A 20,710-nucleotide genomic window follows, 5' to 3' on the forward strand; every position below is an offset into this window, starting at 1 on the left:
ATGTGACATTGTCTGACTTGCTGGTTGCAACAGCTCGTACTTTTTCTTGGCATCATGGTAACTGAATCTGTCCAGAGTCTTGTATTTTCTTTTCTGTCTGGAAAACAGTACAATCTGGTGAGCAGGGGAGAATTGTGCTTTCCACAGGAGATACACATGAGGAGAGGTGCATAGGGAGTACTCACAAGCAGCTCTTGTGCACAATCTCTACAGATGGAGCTAACATTGCAAAGTGAAGATGTGCTCAAATTTCAAGCACTTGAAGCACTGCATGGGAGTAGGGGTGGAAGGAGGGGGGGGGGGGGGGCTGCAAGAACAACATATGGTTTCACATTGCATCAGCATACCATCATCCTGAGCTTTTCCGGCATTAAATCATCCTCAGAGGTCAAGATGAAGGCACTGGTAGCAACCCTGTTGTCCTTTGGCCCCCTATACAGGGTGGTCCATTGATCGTGACCGGGCCAAATATCTCACGAAATAAGCGTCAAACGAAAAAACTACAAAGAAGGAAACTTGTCTAGCCTGAAGGAGGAAACCAGATAGCGCTATGGTTGGCTCGCTAGTTGGAGCTGCCATAGGTCAAACTTTTTTTTAATTTTTATTTTTTTATAGGAACCCCCATTTTTGTTCCATATTCGTGTAGTACATAAAGAAATATGACTGTTTTAGTTGGACCACTTTCTTCGCTTTGTGCTAGATGGCGCTGTAATAGTCAGGAACATATGGCTCACAATTTTAGACGAACAGTTGGTAACAGGTAGGTTTTTTAAATTAAAATACAGAACGTAAGTACGTTTTAACATTTTATTTTGGTTGTTCCAATGTGATACATGTACCTTTGTGAACTTATCATTTCTGAAAATGCATGCTATTACAATGTGATTACCTGCAAACACCACATTAATGCAATAAATACTCAAAATGATGTCCGTCAACCTCAATGCATTTGGCAATACATGTAACGACATTCCTATCAACAACAAGTAGTTCGCCTTCCGTAATGTTCGCACATGCATTGACAATGTGCTGAAGCATGTTGTCAGGCGTTGTCGGTGGATCACGATTGCAAATATCCTTCAACTTTCGCCACAGAAAGAAATCCGGGGACGTCAGATCCAGAGAATGTGTGGGCCATGGTATGGTGCTTCGACAATCAATCCACCTGTCATGAAATATGCTATTCAGTACCGCTTCAACCGCACGCGAGCTATGTGCCGGACATCCATCATGTTGGAAGTACATCGCCATTCTGTCATGCAGTGAAACATCTTGTAGTAACATCTGTAGAACATTACGTAGGAAATCAGCATACATTGCACCATTTAGATTGCCATCAATAAAATTGCGGCCAATAATTCTACCTCCCATAATGCCGCACCATACATTAACCCGCCAACGTCGCTGATGTTCCACTTGTTGCAGCCATCGTGGATTCTCCGTTGCCCAGTAGTGCATACTATGCCGGTTTACGTTACTGCTGTTGGTGAATGATGCTTCGTCACTAAATAGAACGCGTGTAAAAAATCTGTCATCATCCCATAACTTCTCTTGTGCCCAGTGACAGAACTGTACATGAAATTCAAAGTTGTCACCATGCAATTCCTGGTGCATTCTCAGCGCCGACGTTTTTGAGATTCCCGACTCTCGCGCAATTTGTCTGCTACTACTTGGGCATCATCATTTGTTGCAGGTCGTGGTTGATGTTCCACACGTGGCTGAACAGTTCCTGTTTCCTTAAATAATATAACTATCCGACGAACGGTCCGGACACTTGGATGATGTCGTCCAGGATACCGAGGAGTATTCATAGCACATGCCCATTGGGCATTTTGATCACAATAGCCATACATCAACAGAATATCGACCTTTTCCTCAATTGGTAAATGGCCCATTTTAACACGGGTAATGCATCACAAAGCAAATACTGTCCGCACTGGTGGAATGTTATGTGATACCACATAATTATACGTTTGTGACTATTACAGCATCATCTATCACAAAGGGAAAAAAGTAGTCCAACTAAAAAATTCATATTTCTTTACGTACTACATGAATATGTAATAAAAATGGGGGTTCCTATTTAAAAAATATAGTTTATATCCATTTGAGCTATGGCAGCGCCATCTAGCAGGCCAACCATAGCACCATCTGGTTTCCCCCTTCAAGCTAGACGAGTTTTGTTCTTTGTAATTTTTTCGATTGATGCTTATTTCGTGAGATATTAGACCCGGTCACTAGCAATGGGCCACCCTGCATACACGACGGACAAAGTGTACACCTCATCGCACGAAGTTGGTGTGTAGCTCATCATCAGACTGTAAGAGTAGGTCTGTGTGGAAAATGAACCACTGAACTCAATTTAGACTGTTATGGGGCGTGACAGTCACATGTATGTTACCCAGCTCATTAAAGTGAGTAGTGCCCGTGACTGGGCAGGGGACCCATTTTTCATTTCAGAAATGGCTACCACTTTCCCAAACTTGTCTTCTAAGTTCTCCACAAAGATCAAGGGTTTTGTGGTCAAAAAGGGGTCACCATAAGTCCTTGTACAAAGTATTGCAGGGAGTATTTCTTTGCTTGCCTCTCAGTTCTATGTTCCTCCCACAGTGTAGTGAGGGAAGCGAACATTTTAGGGTCATATTTCTCTGCACTGAAAGAGGACTGTCCTTTCATAGTTACTGCTGGTGCTGTATGGCCACCAGCAGGAGATAACTTCATCTGCATCATTTGCAGCTGATCCGCCATAGTGCCACTCACTCCGAACAGGGGCATTCCCCATGGGCACCACCCTACCTCAGAAATGGCTACCTGGCCAGTAATCTATTGCTCTCAGTCCTCGTGCACCAGCCGCAACAGGCAAATATTTCTTGACATACACAGGGAGTTTTTAGCTCAGGCACCAACAGTCTGATCCGTGCATGATCAGGGGTCTACCACCGAGCAGGTATTTGACAACCCTCGCCACCCCCCCCCCCCCCCCCGCCCCTCTCCACAAGGTGGTACACACGCCACGTTTGGTGACCTTCCCTGCACTATCCACACTTATGGGGAAATTTGAAAATTGGTGGCAGGTCAAACCCAACAGTGGGGACCATGTGTTTAGTTAATGAAAAGTTGTAGGACGTTGTAAACCAGGTCCACACAAAGAAAACCATCTGATGGAGAGGTAGAGGGGGAAAAGAATAGTGGAAGTAGAAGCAAGCAGAATTGGAAGGAAGTAATGCTGAGAAGGCTGGGACCCCATGGTAGCCAAGCATGTACTTACAAAAGAGTTGGGAGCCCTCTGGGATGTGCAAAGTTTGCAGACAAAATGTTGCTGCATGGAAATGAAAATTTTCTGGGTCATATAGTCTTCAGTGATGAACTTACATTTCACCTAAGTGAAAATATGAACACACATGCACACATCTAGGTGTCAGAAAATCCTCAGAAAAGGGTACAACCTCAATGAGACTCCCATAAATTACATTTTTTTTTTTGTGTCATATCCTGACAGAAAGTTTAGGGGATTTTCTTTTACAGTAAACCAATTGTAAGTGGTGCTTCTCATCTTGATGCACTACATCTACGGTTTTTTCCTTAATTGGACAAAGCTGTACCATAGAACTTTATTTGGCAGCAAGGTTGTGGCCATCTCACTGGCATCACTTACCACACAGCTGGTTAAACAATGTTGCACCTGGCTACTGAATTGGTCACTAGGGGCCGGATAAGAGATCTTGCTTCCCGTGACCTCCACGTTCACCCAAATTTCCACAATGCAGTTTTTACCTTTGTTGGTTCATAAAGGAACAGGTGTATGTGTCTCTGCTATGAATTGATCTATCTGACTTAAAAACACAACTGAAGCAGTTGTTGCAACAATTACTCCAGACACAATGCTCAATATTTGGGGAGAGCTCCTGCACAGCCGCATGAGATAGTAGCATGGGTGAGGTAAATGTCCTATGGATTCCCCATCAACATAGGTTCCACCCCTATCATATCCCTCTCCATCAAGAGCTGCACTGGAACAGTTATGAGAGTTGTGTTAACTTCTGTACATGAGCACCAAGAGAGGATATCCCAGATGTATAATGAATCTTGTTTAGTGATAAAGCCACATTCAACAATCATGGACAGGTAAACCACTGAAACAAGCACATTTGGTCTGTTGACAATCTCCATTCGATTTGTCAAGTGGAGTGTAAACGTGTGGTGTGGGATACTGAACTACCACCCCAAAGACTTGTTTTTCATAGATGGAGCACTGAAACTGCACAACTATCACAGCCTCCTAACACACCATCTTCCATTGATGCTAGAAGACCTTCCTCTGTGGACTAGGAGAAATCTGTGGTACCAACATGATGGCTGTCCAGACCAGAGTCCACATAGTACTACAGCATGTCTTCACAAATTGTTATCAAATTGTTGGACTCAATGGTCCATTCCCTGCATTTTAGGGCTGTAGGCCATTTTCTGTGGAGAAAGCTGAAACACACCATCTACAAGGACATACCAACTACACTTGATGATATGCTATGAAGTAATATTGCAGCCTGCTCAAGCATCTCTGGTGAAATGGTAGCACATGTGCAGCAGTTGTTCCATACCACACTGGATGTGTGTATTGCCAATGCCGGTGGTCAGTTTGAACACAACCTGTGATTGTCAATTCTCTCGTTACTGGTCAGAAGCCACAAAACTAATACATTCACATGTGTTGTTCTTTAGTGTGTGCTACCTCAGGTATCGTACAAGTGTCCACGTGGGAACTTTTCTAAATATGATGTCTCGTAAATGACTCACACTAGAATCCTGCAACATATGCAAATGATATTCTAATTTACCCTAATTTTAGTTTGTTAATGCCAACAGACACTGTTTCATTTAAGAAGTGAATGTTTTCACAAAAAATACACTTTCTAAGTATTATTACAATAGTGTTTGCTCGCTAACAATAGCAGGTCATTGTGGTCGAGCCCTTCTAGGCGCTTCAGTCTGGAACTGTGTGACCGCTTTGGACACAGGTTTGAATCCTGCCTCGGGCATGGATGTGTGTGATGTCCTTAGGTTAGTTAGGTTAAAGTAGTTATAAGTTCTAGGGGACTGATGACCTCAGATGTTAAATCCCGTAGTGCTCAGAACCATTTGAAACATTTGGCTAACAATATGAGCCCCTGACTACCAATCCAAACCTAACATCAATAGTAAGTCAAATTTTGATCAAGAAGGTGACCATTATTCAGTAACACACATTTTCAGTAAGTTGCCAGCAGTCATGCAAAATCTGCCTACTAATGAAGTACAGTGTAACAGGATCCTCAAGGATTAATTGATTTCTAACTCCTCCAATTGCCAGATTTATTAGTAGAATCAATTGATGCATACATTAGTAATAATAGCAATCAAAATAAACATATCTCTTAGAGATATTACTTAATGAAATCCAAATTGCTGCTATAGGAGTTTGGTGTTTTACTGTGATGGATCCATTTCAACTAGATTGTTATCTGCAGACCATCTGTGAAAGTGACAATATATATAGGGTGTTACAATACGGTACGGCCAAACTTTCAGGAAACATTCCTCACACACAAAGAAAGAAAATATGTTATGTGGACATGTGTCCGGAAACGCTTACTTTCCATGTTAGAGCTCATTTTATTACTTCTCTTCAAATCACATTAATCATGGAATGGAAATACACAGCAACAGAACGTACCAGCATGACTTCAAACACTTTGTTACAGGAAATGTTCAAAATGTCCTCCGTTAGCGACGATACATGCATGCACCCTCCGTCGCGTGGAATCCCTTATATGCTGATGTAGCGCTGGAGAATGGCGTATTGTATCACAGCCGTTCACAATACGAGCACGAAGAGTCTCTACATTTGGTACCGGGGTTGCGTAGACAAGAGCTTTCAAATGCCCCCATAAATGAAAGTCAAGACGGTTGAGGTCAGGAGAGCATGGAGGCCATGGAATTGGTCCGCCTCTACCAATCCATCGGTCACCGAATCTGTTGTTGAGAAGCGTACGAACACTTCGACTGAGATGTGCAGGAGCTCCATCGTGCATGAACCACATGTTGTGTCGTACTTGTAAAGGCACATGTTCTAGCAGCACAGGTAGAGTATCCCATATAAAATCATGATAACATGCTCCATTGAACGTAGGTGGAAGAACATGGGGCCCAATCAAGACATCACCAACAATGCCTTCCCAAACGTTCACAGAAAATCTGTAGAGCAATGAGTCGCATGTCAACACAAGCACAGAAGTCAACATTACCTTCCTTCAGTTGGGCCAACTGGCGGTGAATCGAGGAACTACAGAACATACTGACGAAACGAAAATGAGCTCTAACATGGAAATTAAGCGTTTCCGGACACATGTCCACATAACATCTTTTCTCTATTTGTGTGTGAGGAATGTTTCCTGAAAGTTTGGCCATACCTTTTTGTAACACCATATATATATATATATATATATATATATATATATATATATATATATATATATATATATATATATATATATACAAAGATGATGTGACTTACCAAACGAAAGCGCTGGCACGTCGATAGACACACAAACAAATACAAACATACACACAAAATTCTGCTTTCGCAACAAACTGTTGCCTCATCAGGAAAGAGGGAAGGAGAGGGAAAGACAAAAGGATGTGGGTTTTAAGGGAGAGGGTAAGGAGTCATTCCAATCCCAGGAGCGGAAAGACTTACCTTAGGGGGAAAAAAGGACGGGTATACACTCGCACACACACACATATCCATCCACACATATACAGACACAAGCAGACATAGTATTTGGTTGTGTGTCTATCGACGTGCCAGCGCTTTCGTTTGGTAAGTCACATCATCTTTGTTTTTAGATATATTTTTCCCGCGTGGAATGTTTCCCTCTATTAAATTATATATATATATATATATATATATATATATATATATATATATATATATATATATATATATACTTTATTGCATTATAATGTTAGTTACTGTATTTTCAGACGTACAAATTTTGTACTTATGTCCATATACCATTAGTGGTCATTGTCACTCTGTATTCTAAGTATTACACTGTGGTACACATTTAGTACTCTCACTTTATAAGCTGTTTTGTAGTTTGGTGCTACTGTTGGTCATCCTGTCTCATAATGTTTTATAATATCACATTTTTATCATCAGATTTGACAAACTGACAGTTGCAATAGTTGGCCAAAAATGCTATATGGTTACAGTTCCTAAGGTGTGTTGGTATCATTATGGGCTTTGTAATTGATGGGTTTGTGGGTACTTGTTTGTGTCCATCCATTACCTTTGGTTAGGAGTTCAATAGAATCTTGGACGTTTTAAATCCATTTAAAACCCAACCCACACATGACCACGGTTTTTGGTTGCAGAGGTCAGACCATGGTCTGGCCTCGGTGGTCAGGGACAGTGATCATGTGTGTGTGTGTGAGTTGTGTCTGCATGAATGTGCATGTGTGCATGTTTTGTCCACTTCAGAAGGCCTTCTGGATGAACGTTTAGTAGTTTAGCAGTCTTTTTGTCATGTCTGTCTGCAGCTCAACACCTCTATTATATAGGAATAGGTCGTGTTTTGAAAAAAAAATTAATTAAGGTTTAACAGGGAGTTCATTTAAGTTTAATTAAGGTTTGATCCTAAGATAAAATGAAGGAAAACTGCCCCTGAGAACATATGATGTCCTACAACATCGCCATATAAATGCCAGTAAGTGTGAAGCAGCATGCCTGTATCAGTATTTTCTGCATGGAACCCACCATCATACAGGAAATTTACAGCAGTGTACTGCCATGTCTGAAACAGCTTCATCATCAAAACTACCTGTGTATGGATGATGGTCAACCTAACAGTGTAAAAACACCTCCTATGGAGTAATGTAGACAATGATCCTGGTACAGGTGCACAACAAGTGTTCATTGAAATAGCTGTGAGGAGAGTATTTGTGCTGTATTTTAAATGACTACCTAATACTTATAAGGTAAATGCCTACCTCATACTTATAAGGTAAGAGGATTTGCAGCATACACCAGTTCAGAGTTCACCATCCTGGATTCACCAAATCTGTGTTCAGCCACTGCTGACATTTGGTATTATACAGAGATACAGTTAACATACTCAATGCTAGTGTTTATCTTCCCCAATAGTTTGAAAAACTGAGTGACCCATTTCTGACTAAAATTATGAATGGGTGCTGTTCAAAAGATGATTTTGTGGTGTAGTTAAGATATACCATACTGAAGTTTTCTAAACTAAGTGAAAATATGGTAATGAAGAAAACATACCTAGAACCCATTTCACTGGTATGGCAGGCCCATAGCCTCTCTCATTCTTTGCAGCTATTCTAAAGATAAATCCATAATTATCTGTTTTGTGCAGGTAGGCACTACTAACATGCTCTTTTGTTATTGCACATTTATTTCTTGCACCTTTATATATACAAACATACTGTAGTTCATCACTTACACATATGTTACTTTTATCTTCCCCCTGTGGAGACAAATAATATTCATATCAGTATTGATGCCTGATATTGCATTCTAATAGACTGAAATGTATGTAAAAAAAGGACAAACAGTGATTAAAACCCTTATCTAGGTGGCTGCCTTACTAGAGGCAAAACATATGTTTGAAATGGTTCATACTGTAGCTCCTATTTACCAGTTACTTGTCTTTATCCAAATACTCTTTGAATATCGAATATATAATTTACAGAGGTTGGACAAAAGTACAGAAAAAACTTGAGAAATGTGTGCTTGAACATAAATGCAGATGCTAGCCAACCCTGCAGATTGCACTGTAGTATTTAACCACGAACGGCACCTGCCCAATGTCCTCGACATGTTGCAGCAGTCATGGGAAGAACAACATTCTGTGTAGTTGTGAGTGCATTATGTCAGAGCTAGATGAATTTGGTGTTTGTATGGCCAAAGTGTCTGGTGTGTCAATAGTCACCATACGGATGATTTATGCCAATACATGGAAAGCAGATCATCATCATCATCAGCTAAGCCACAATACGGATGAAAGTACGTGTTGAATGACTGTGACACAGTCATTGAAAGGACTGTGATGAAAAATAAGACGACAACAGGTGCAAATGTCACTGCAAAGCTGAATGTTACACTTGCAAGCCACGTCAGAACCAAAACATAAAGGGAGTTAAGCTGGAATTCCAAATTCAGTGATGGAAATGCCCGAAACAGGAAACCTGGGCCATGGAACAATGTAAGACAATCATTTGGTCAGATGAACCTTGTTTCACACTGTTCCCAACTTCTAGCGGAGTTTACATCCCAAGAGTGAAATACAGCAGCAGGAGTTAGATGATGATTTGTGCAATCATATCATGACATTCCATGTGCACAATGGACACCGTATAGGGTCACATTATTGCCACAGGTTATGCAAATATTTTGGCTCACCAGATCCACCCCATGGTACAATGTTTGGCCCTCAGTGGTGATGCTGTGTTCCAAGATGACAGGGTCCCTGTTCACACAGCCTGCATTGTTCAGGACTGGTTTTGTGAGCATGACAATGAATTGTCGCACCTGCCCTGACCACTACATTCAGCAGATCTCATTATTACTGAGTACTTGTGGTTTACTTTGGAGAGAACGGTACATGACCGCTATCCACTTTCATCATCATTACCTGAACTTTCCACTATTTTGGAGGAGGGTTGGTGTGTGATTCCCTTGAAAACCATGCAGGATCTGTATTTAACCATTATGAGATGACTGGAAGCTATTTTGAATGCCAACGGGTTTCCCATACAACATTAGTCATAGTAATGTGTTGTGTTTTTAGAGTTTCTATACTTTTGCCCAGCACCCTTATGTCATATTAAGTGTTTCAGTTTTTTTATTCATGTATTCTTATGTATTATAATATGAGGAAAGTAATTTAAGTAACAAAAAATCTTACCGACACTTGTGAACTTGGACCGCGTACCGCCATGTAAACTCCATATTCTCTAACTTTTTCTTTCTCTGGAGAGTCCCAACATAGCTGGATACCATTGTCAGTCATTAAAAGTTTTATACATGATGGTTTTCCTGGGAGATGCCTAATCATATGAGCCTTCAAAATGCAAAAACAATGTAAGTGAAATTTTACCTATGTACCATAAATAATACCAAGAATTATAATAAATTCGTGATATCTACAGTTACTCTATGATCAGCTTTAATATTAATTACAGTTGGAGCTATAATTTCTTAAAATACAAAGTACTGCATAGTAAACAGACATAGAAAAACAAAGAAGTTATGTTTGAGCATTCAAGAGATTTACAAGAATCTAAGAATGATTTGAAGAGTGGTTTACAGAGTTTTGCCATATATCTTTTAAAATTTTCTACTGAGATGGCATACTGTCTTAAAAGTAATGAAAAGAGCAAAAAAACTGACAACAGAAGGACAGTGTGCTTGGACAGTGTAGAGAAGGATGGTCCGTGATGTCGATGCACTTCCCGTCACATGAATTGTCACTGACCAAGAGCTTGGCATCACTTGTTCCTATCTGACACATTCACTGTATGCGGGTCCAGGAGAACTATGTTTCATCTATATAAATATGACTTCAAAAGATGCCTTCTTGCGTGCCTTGCCACTTCACGAGCTGCATGAAGAAACTCACTGCTCTCTGTTTCTTCTTTAGTAACACTTCCCGGGGAGATGATAAATTTTACTAAACTTTTATACATCTTTCATTCTATCCTTTTTCTTTGAGTCATCAGTCTCCTGAATGGTTTGATGTGGCCCGCCACAAGTTCTGCTCCTGTACCAACCCCTTCATCTCAGTAGCAATTGCAATCTATGTCATCAATTATTTGCTGGATGTATTCTGATCTCTGTTTTCCTCTAGTACCATGGAAGTTATTCAGTGATGTCTTAACAGATATCCTACCATCCTCTTCCTTCTACTTATCCATGTTTTCCATATATTCCTTTCCTCGCCAATTCTGTGGAGCGCCTCCTCCATCCTTGCCTTATCAGTCCATCTAATTTTCGACATTCTTCTTTTCCGGTTTTCCCAGAGTCCATATTTCACTGCCATAGAACACTGTGTTTCAAATGTACATTTGCAGATATTTCTTCCTCAAATTAAGGCCTATGTTTGACAATAGTAAAATTCTCTTGGCCAGGAATGCCCTTTTTGCCAGTGCTAGTCTGCTTTTTATGTCCTCCTTGCTCCATTCATCATGGGTTTTTTGATGCCTAAGTTGTAGCATTCCTTAACTTCATCAATTTTGTGATCACCGGTCCTGATGTCAAGTTTTTCACTGTTTTCATTTCTGATACTTCTCATTACTTTTGTATTTGTTTGATTTACTTTCAGTCAATATTCTGTACTCATTAGACTGTTCATTCCATTCAGCAAATCCTGTACTAATTCTTCTCTTTCATTTCGGATAGCAAGGTCATCAGCAAGTATTATCACTGAATCCTTTCACCGTGAAATTTAATTCCATTCCTGGTCCTTTCTTTTGTTTTCCTCATCGCTTCTTCAATGTATAGGTTTAACAGCAGGGGCAAAAGACTACATCGCTGTCTTACACTTTTTAATCCAAGCATTTCAGTTTTGGTCTCCCATTCTTACTGTTCCCTCTTGGCTCTTGTACATATTGTATACTACCTTTCTTTCCCAACAGCAGACCACTATTTTTCTCAGAATTTCGAACACCTTTTACCATTTTACAATACTGAATGCTTTTCCCAGGTCAACAAATCCCACGAACATGTCTTGATTTTTGTTTAGCCTTGCTTGCATTATCAACGTCAGAATTGCCTCTCTGGTGTCTGTTTCCTAAAGCCAAACTGATCCATTTTATTTTCCATTCTTGTGTATATTACTGTTGTCAGAAACTTATATGCATGAGATGTTAAGCTGATTACTCAATAACTCTTGCACATGTTAGCCCCTGGAGTCTGCAGAATTGTGTCGATGTTGTTTTTCCATAAGTCAGATGGTGTGCTGTCAGACTCATACATTCTACACATCAATGTGAATAGTCTTTTTCTTGCCACTTCCCTCAATAACTTTAGAAATTTTGATAGGATGTTATCTATCTCTTCTGCCTTATTCCATCTTAAGTATTCCAAAGCTCTTTTAAATTCTGATTCTACTACTGGATCCCCTATCTCTTTGATATCAACTCCTGTTTCTTCTTCTACTACGTCATCAGACAAGTTGGGCTGGTAGGGTTGATTGGGGGAGGAGACCAAACAGCGAGGTCATCAGTCTCATCAGATTAGGGAAGAATAGGGAAGGAAGTCGGCCATGCCCTTTCAAAGGAATCATCCCAGCATTTGCTTGAAGCAATTTACAGAAATCATCGAAAATCTAAATCAGGATAGCTGGACGAGGGATTGAACCGTTGTCCTCCCGAATGAGAGTCCAATGTGCTAACCGCTGTGCTACCTCACTCTGTCAGGCAAGTCTTCGCTCTCATAGAGGCCTTCAATGTACTCTTTCCATCCATCCACTCTCTCTTCTACATTTAATTCCGGAATTATCATTGCAGTCTTAATGTTACCACCCGTACTTCCTTTCTTTTAATTTCACTGAAGGTTGCTTTGACAGTCTGACAATCTTTTTCTTTTCAGTACTATCACTGAAAAAAGCAACCAACAAAATTTAATCAACTATTTTAGTAATATTAATCAGATGCCAAGCCATTCCAGCCGTTAGTTCTATTCCAAAACCCAAAGACCCATGTACTCTGGAGCAACCTCAGAATAGGCCAACTGGCTGTGATATGTCTTTGTAAGTCCTTGAACAAGAGCTTCAAATTCCCCTTTTAACATGAATGAAAAACTCCCAGCTGTACTTCTCCCCTCCTGCCATGGTGTGTCCCCCAACCATTACAACACAGACCCTAATTTTTATCACTGTAAATTTTATTCAGTCAGCCAAAATTAGACTCCTTTGCACAGATGGTTCCAAGAGAACAAGTGAGTGGGCTGTGCATACGTTCACAACAAGAATCAGGAACAATGGTCTCTGTCAACAGATTGCTGAATTCATATTGCATAATTAATAAACATACAAAGAGGCTTAAAACACATTACAATTTCTCTACAGCAGAATTTTCTCCTATGCGGCAACTCCTTGAGAGCATTGGTAAATAATAAACAAATGTTGCCCAGGGCACACACTCATCTCTGCCATTCATGACCAGCTATGTGCCAATCATTGTATAGGGATATCCAGTACCTCCCATTGGACGCCAAGTCACATCGACACCCCATGGAATAAACTGGCAACCAAATTAGCCAAAGAAGTGAAATGGATGGAAACACTAGGATTAAAATCCACCAGTGTTAACTGAAGTACACAAGTGAGATGCCACCTCCCAAAGAAGGGAGATGAAATAATGAAACTTTACATGACCCAATGAACTACAATTAATCTAACACCATCAAGGTTTTACATACTCCCACTACAAGGCTTAAGAGGAGAAGTTACTGTCTTATGCCATATCTCAACTGGACATACTAAAATTGTTCCTGAATTTACCATAGATCAGGAACAAGTCGCCCCCTTCCACCCTCCTTATGGCGTCTTTCAATCACCTCTAACAGTTAGTCACAACATTGATGACCACACAGATACACAAGACATGGGACATCAATTGTAACTACGAAATTACTTGCCAAAGATCCCAGCAGATGCAGCAGCTATAAACCATATACCACACTTCTCATGGAGGAGTGATTATGAAAACATTTAAAGTCAGCATCATTAGATGTTGCCTTCGGGGCAAGAGAATGGGAGGGTGTGAGAGTGTAGGCAGTAGCCTCTTTAACAGTTTAACCACAAGGTACCCACCACTCTTGTTCATGATTATTTTGATCATCCTGCCTGAACCCAACAAACAAAAAAATGTCTTTCTAGTGCTACCCTCAATATAATAAATATAATATATGTATAAAATTTTATATTTTTAAGGTTTTTAGATGGTGATCTTAGTTTTATCTTCATGTCAACAAAATCTGATATTTCATAAACCATTCTCATATGAAGAGCAACCTATTTGTCAGCAGTCTTACTACAGAAAATGGAAAAATCTGTCTTGCATTTAAATCTTCAGATGCATGAAAGAATTAATAATTAAGTAGTTTAATCTCTTTAGAATCACCACCACCATCATGATGCTACAAGAGGTAATTTGTTAGTGGAAATGTACAGGACAGATGTGGTAATATCCACTGTCATGTAAATACTGTTGACAGTGGGGAGAGTTCTTCATAAAAATGTTTGCAAATAAATGCATACCTGATATTATTACTGTGACTGGAGGCACCAGTATATAAAGGACTAAAGTTTGTGTAGTCACAGAGGACTGAATAGAACCTACAGTGATTGTTGTCAGCATCTGTGAGATCCTTAGCGCCACAGCACAGGTCTATTTATACAACAGGTGGAGATTTCACCACAGGAGAACCTTCATTCAAGGGTTGGTGCCCAAGTTACCAATGGGGGAAAAGAAATACCTGCCCATGTCTTCTAGTTTAATTCTTGTTCTCCTGCCAGTCTTCATGAAGTTCACAAGAATTTAGATGTTGGGGTTCTGGAAAGTTAATGTGAAACAGATATGATATGGTTTACTATGAATCTTATAGCAATATAGTTAATTAAAAATTGTTGGTGGCAGATCTCCACAGAACACCCATTGCCATAAGGAGTCTTTCAAAAGAGTCTGTGTGGAAAGCTCCAGTTGCAATGCGGACCCTCACTGTGGTAGTAGGCCACAAATAGCAGGTACTGCTGGCTCATGAGGAGTAGGTCTATAGAATCAGTGACTGATAGAATTTTACTACAACCTGTTGATCTGCTCACCAAGAGATGTTTCCAAGTAAGTGTAGGAAGTTCGAAATATACAAACATGTCTTCGGCTGCCTTATGAATGGAAACCATGTCAATTTGTAGTCGAACAGCAGTCCTAAAAATTGATAATCATTTACCATTTCTGGCAGTTATTTACAAAGATATAATGCAAGAGTAACTGAATTCTGGAGAATTGCGTAAGCCAGGATTTTATAGGCAGGAAGCAATACTCCTGATACTGAACCTAAGTCTTCCAAGTGGCCATTTGAGGATGATTCTCAGTTGATCACAGTGATGTCTAAACAACAGTACACACAGAAATTAGCAGAAATATCATTTACAGCAACTGTAATGTTGACAGCACATAACATGGAAACCTGTGGAACTCGATTTTCCTACACACATTGATTACTAATGACCATACAAATTTTAGGCTGGATAAGAAATTCTTTTTAAAAATGGGTAAATTGCTTTTGCAGCTCAAGCAATGTAACGCACCCAAGATGTGTTGCCTCGTTGCACCATGCAATCTTCGTAAAATAAGAACACAGCTATCAAGTGTCAATGTTCTAAGTCCTCTAGGACAGCTAACTCTAGTCGGTTGTGGACACAGACTCTCAAAATATGAACTTAATTGGTAAAAGCAAATTTCTTGTTTATGGACACCAACAAAACACTAATTTGCATACCATTCTGGTTAAACTGACCTACCTGAAGCTGTTTGTATATAATTTCACCCCAAAAAGGCAGATTGCAGTAAGTATAACTTAAATTTATTCTTCCTTTGACTCTAAATTTTCTAGTAATGGAATAACATTGGAAACAACAATTATTGTGTGATTTCGGGAATCAAAACAACTGCCACAAAGTCCAGTAGAAGTTTGTGTTTAAAACTGTTTAAAACATAAATTCTAACCTCTTAACTGTTATGTTTACAGGTGTGAAATACATTTTCAGTCACAGCAAAACTGAAGTTTACAGTGCTCCCATACACACGCATCTGGAGAACTGAGTGGGAACTGCACCTTGAAAATCATGAAGATGTTTAAACTTTACTACTATGATTGATTAATAGGGAAGTTATTCATAGTGTACAACTGAATGTTCCTGCTAATGTGAGGTATAATTGCAGGGAGGGGTGAGAGACATTCAGAACACTTGCAATCAAAAACTTCACGAAGTCCATTCCCAAACACAGAAACTAATATTTCTTCAGATGAGATTATATGGCACAACAAACTTCAGTTTTGTTGTCAGTGACACCTTAAATTCTCTCTATATAATAACAGTGAAAATTTAGTTCACAGCTGTAAATACAATAATAAAGAAATCAGAATGTGTATCATACAATACATGTCTTTTTCACACTTGTTACGGAGATAGAAAATTTAAAGCCAAAGGAAGAACAAATTTAAGTTGTACTTACCATAGACTGTTTTACTGGGGTGACATTATGTGTCATCAGCTACAGATAGATCAGTTTAATGGCAACTCTGGCCAGCCATCCCAGGAGTTTGCACTATCTGTTGTTTCACTGCTGTCCAGACAAGAGATTTGCTTTTACTGAGTAAGTGCAGATTTTTAATATCTACTAAATGACATCATTTTTCCACTTCACAAGTATAGAATGATTCCCAATTATCAAGAAATGCCCATCTCCATAGCTGAGGCCACAAGAACACAAATGCACACTGACAACATTGAAGAAGCTGTTGCAAATTCTGGTAGCGAAAGAAATTATCACAGCCAATATTTTGTCAGCAAGGGGAGAAGAGGTGGTGATGTATGCTTCCTAGTCAACGGATTTTGTTTCACCCATTTCTTACCATCACCACCACCACCACCAATGCACTCAAACTTATCTACACTAAATATACACCCCTAAGAACTATTCTTCACGACAGAAAGAGGCCATATGGATGCAAACAAAGAAAGTCTCTTGATTTAGACACTTGATCCCTTAAGGAGATATCCCAACAAACTGTGTCATGCAATATTTCAGTTTTACCAAGAAAATGACATTGTTCAAGGATACACAAATCCAATGCAGTGGGTGAAACTTTTTTTGAACGATTTGGTTGTTACTGCCTTTATGTAGCCTGTGTCATGTTGGTTCTCCTTCCTTCAGAACATGTTCAGAGAATAGGAGAAATGTTTCTTTTCACATTTAGATCCACAAGATAACTCAGGTGAGGATATATAGTGACGAAAAAGATTTTTTAAAATGACAGGATAGGGATGAGGTGTTAGATTTGGTCATTTAATGGAACTGCCATGTGTGTTCACTACTCTTGTTGACGAGATCTATGAAAGCATAATGGCATTTCTCTGAACGGAAGCTGTTACCTTAGGATTCATAAACACAGGTGTAGTGAAGATGGCAATCTTAGGGAAAAAGTTGTGGTTTGGTGTGTGTTGTATGGGTAGTTATAATTTAATACAGAACACCACCTCCACTATATGTTCAATTCTGCAGATTGTTTCATTCATTATTTATATCTGACCAACTTATACATTAGGTCGACTCTGGAAAAAAACTGTGCCACTGTTTTGCTTTGACCCATAGCATCAAGATTATGTTCAGAGACTACTCATCGAAATCTAATATGCAGTAAATACGTGCCACGTCAATAACTATACCGGTAGTTATTGCTATAATATCAAAGTCGATGCCTTCGCCAGTTCGCAACCAAACTGTCACTCCCCTGTAACCTAGACCTTTGGCTACGCTACAAATTAGTCAGCTCTGTTTGCCGATACTGAAATATTAAATTGATGGCTTCCTCAAGCGAAGCTTTAAACTAAGAAATAAACTGATGTCACTAAAAAACATGAAAACCCGAAAGCAAAACCGACAGGCTAATGGGAGCAATCCATGACAATAGAGGATCTTGGTTGCAAAATACGAGAAACTGAAATTACGATATTCTAAAAAAAAAAAAAAATTAAAAATATCAAACTACTGACGTGCCCATTAACGTTGACAATGATAAGAAATAGCTCTATCAATGCCAAACAGCATTCTTTAGTAATCCAACTCTGTTCAACGAAGTGGGAGGGAGGGCGAATTTATGGAGTAAAAAAAACCATAGCACATTTGTGAGTAGTCAAAATGTCATACGACATGAAATTCAGTTTAAATGCTCAAGGAACAATTGTCCACCTAAAACATTTCTAAACATTTCCACTGGGCAGACAAAATATTAAACTCTGCAACAATGCTGTTGTTCAAAACAGTTTTAACACTCTCGTATAGTTCTACTGACGACAATTTTACATTTAGCCTTTGACGGAGAAGTCAGAGATTTCACTTTACATTAGCACTTTTATCCCCTTCCGCAGAAACTCAGCGAATTTAAAATTTCGAATCCCTACAACGGCGCACCTCAGCAGCACATCACGTGCTACTCTGGTACATTTATCTTAGACTTCAACATATTACAAACTACAAATATCTTTCTGAATACCGGTATCAATAGTGTAAGCGACTACCAGGCGGAAAAAAATTGTGCTGTAAAGACTTCATAAATACGGTAGTATTTGTATTCTACCTCAGTAGCATACATACTAGATTTTTTTCCCCCCAATGAACATTTATGCACACCTCTCCATGTGTAATAAGTGGGTAAAAGTTACTAATAACAGCGACAATTTAAAGAACTGACATTTCGGTAACAAATGGAAACAGAAATTAGACTGATCTGTTTGTACTTCATATTTTCTAGGCGGTACTAATTCACACAGCAATTCCTCTGGGTGTTAACTTACTTAGAACTACAATGAAAAATTATGAATATTGAAAAGCGAATTCAACCGTTCTGAAGAGATACAATACCGCAATACTAACGTAATAACTTTTCTATTTTCATGCGTATACTATAGATGTACAATATAAAAGCTTACTGGCACGTTCCTCACGCGAAAAGGAGCCATCTTTCCTTTCGTTCGCAATCACGCTTCAAACTCAGTGTATTCACACGAGTCTACGAGTGGCAAGCAACTACGGCACTGCAGCCGAGCGACCTTTCGCGGAAAGAACCGAAGATGCACGAGGTAGCAGCTGACACGCAACTGCGGCTTACGAGCGACCCACTTTGTGAAAAAGTAGACCTTTTACTTACTGTATTATAAATTTTTACTGTTTTAATCACGAATGTATCAGAAAATAAAACTATTAAACAAGAAAGTCAAATATACAGCACTGATTTAAATTAATTTCTTCATATTTAATAAGGGATGATAGTCATTCTTATGCCACTGACTGAAGTTAAATACCAACAGCATAATTACGATGTGAACTGCAAAATACTAAGAAACGTCACAAACAAAGGATTTAGGTAAGGTAAATTTTCACTGTATAAACGTCAATGTCTATTGACTGTCTTGTTAAAGAGAAACAGTAATGTCTTGTGCCTCAGCTGTAGTTTGTTTTTTTCGAAATGGTGCACTATTTTCCTCTTCTTTGTAGAGAACAACCGTCTCTGAGGCTGTATATTTTGTTCCCTTCTTGGTGAAGCAGTGCAGGGGCCAATTCGTTTATGATCTTTATTGGCGTCAACAGCAGCTAATGTAGCTCTCAAGCTTGACAACTGGCGTTTCAAAACTTCCACTTGCCCTGGAGAAGAAAGATATTGTATCAATCACTTCAGCAAATTTTCTCTTCATTTTCTGCTTCTCCTGAGTTAAATCTGATGATTCAGTATTTCCCCTGCTGAGTTCGACCAATATACCGTACTTTCTTTTTCACTTGCTTCATAAATATGTAATATATCCTCGTCATCATTAATATCACGAAAATTACTGAAGTTCACTGAACTGGATAACTGTCTTGTTTTGTGTAGGCAGACAGAGTGAATATGTTGACACGTGTTCCATCTGATACTCGAATCTACGCACGAGCATTTATACTTATGTATGCAGGCCTGTTTACAGCTGCAGTCTTGCACATTTTGCGGTACAAAATAAGTGAAATCCACCTCAGCCACAAGCCAGCTTTTTCCTTCTTCAACTATGCGTTCCTGAACCACCTCAGAACTTAAGTCATGCTTTGAGCGAATACCCTGGAGTTTGCTTGTCAGTTTTCCCTTGGTCAGAATAATGGGCCTGTTATGTAATTTGTCCCTGACGAAGCTCATTAATGCATGAATGGATTTGTCAAGTTGTTTTACATGTTTACCACGCAAATATATGTATTTTATTGTTCGATGCATCCTTGCAATATGCATGTTTGTATTGATACCACTGTTGACTCTGTAACAACATGCACAGCACCTGGTGCTTTTAGGATAATATTCTTGGAGATAGAACCCAAAGTCAGCTCTTACAGTATCTGAAACCAGGCGCTCCAGAGCTAAAAGAAATACGTGCTCAAATGTTATGACGTCTCTTTCCTGCATTAAACTCCTCATTAGCTTGTAAGCTTCAACCTGTCTTTCCTTTGATTTGATTTTAATACATATATTTTTCCTCCATGCCCTGTCAGTATGCCACGAGCAATAAAGTCTTCTCACAGGTTCTTCCATCTGTGAAAGCCAAGCATTGTAAAAAGACTCGGCTAAATCCGTCATGAACACTTGAAGACACACTTTTCCTACTTTAGTCTTTATTTCCTTAAAAAATAATGACAGCACATCTTGATCAGACCTGTTTGAGATAAGAAAAGCACAAGGAAAACCTTGTCTCATGTCGTTAATCACAAGAAGTGTAGTTAACTCGAAACCATAACCGTTAGTTCCATGAGTTCCTTCGATGCAAATACAGTCACTGCCGTACTTCTTCAGAATTTCACATTGAGCATTGTTCATAATAATGAGAACAAAGTCTTCACTTCTCAGGAG

The 20,710-nt window shown here is 39.3% G+C and overlaps 1 protein-coding gene across 1 annotated transcript in view; it reads right to left on the minus strand.

Annotated features, from left to right (window-relative positions):
• The window catches only part of LOC126249577 (host cell factor homolog hcf-1-like), a 54,266-nt gene extending 35,396 nt beyond the window's left edge, over positions 1–18,870 (minus strand). The window contains exons 1-3 of the mRNA XM_049951241.1: positions 18,777–18,870; positions 9,966–10,121; positions 8,321–8,525 (exon numbers count right to left, since the gene is read on the minus strand). Of these exons, the coding sequence (XP_049807198.1) occupies positions 8,321–8,525; positions 9,966–10,121; positions 18,777–18,806 (391 nt within the window). The 5' untranslated portion in view covers positions 18,807–18,870. The remainder of the gene's footprint in view (positions 1–8,320; positions 8,526–9,965; positions 10,122–18,776) is intronic.
• Positions 18,871–20,710: the final 1,840 nt, after the last annotated feature.

This window comes from Schistocerca nitens, chromosome 3 (assembly GCF_023898315.1).
Source record: "Schistocerca nitens isolate TAMUIC-IGC-003100 chromosome 3, iqSchNite1.1, whole genome shotgun sequence".
NCBI classification, from domain to species: Eukaryota; Metazoa; Arthropoda; class Insecta; order Orthoptera; family Acrididae; genus Schistocerca; species Schistocerca nitens.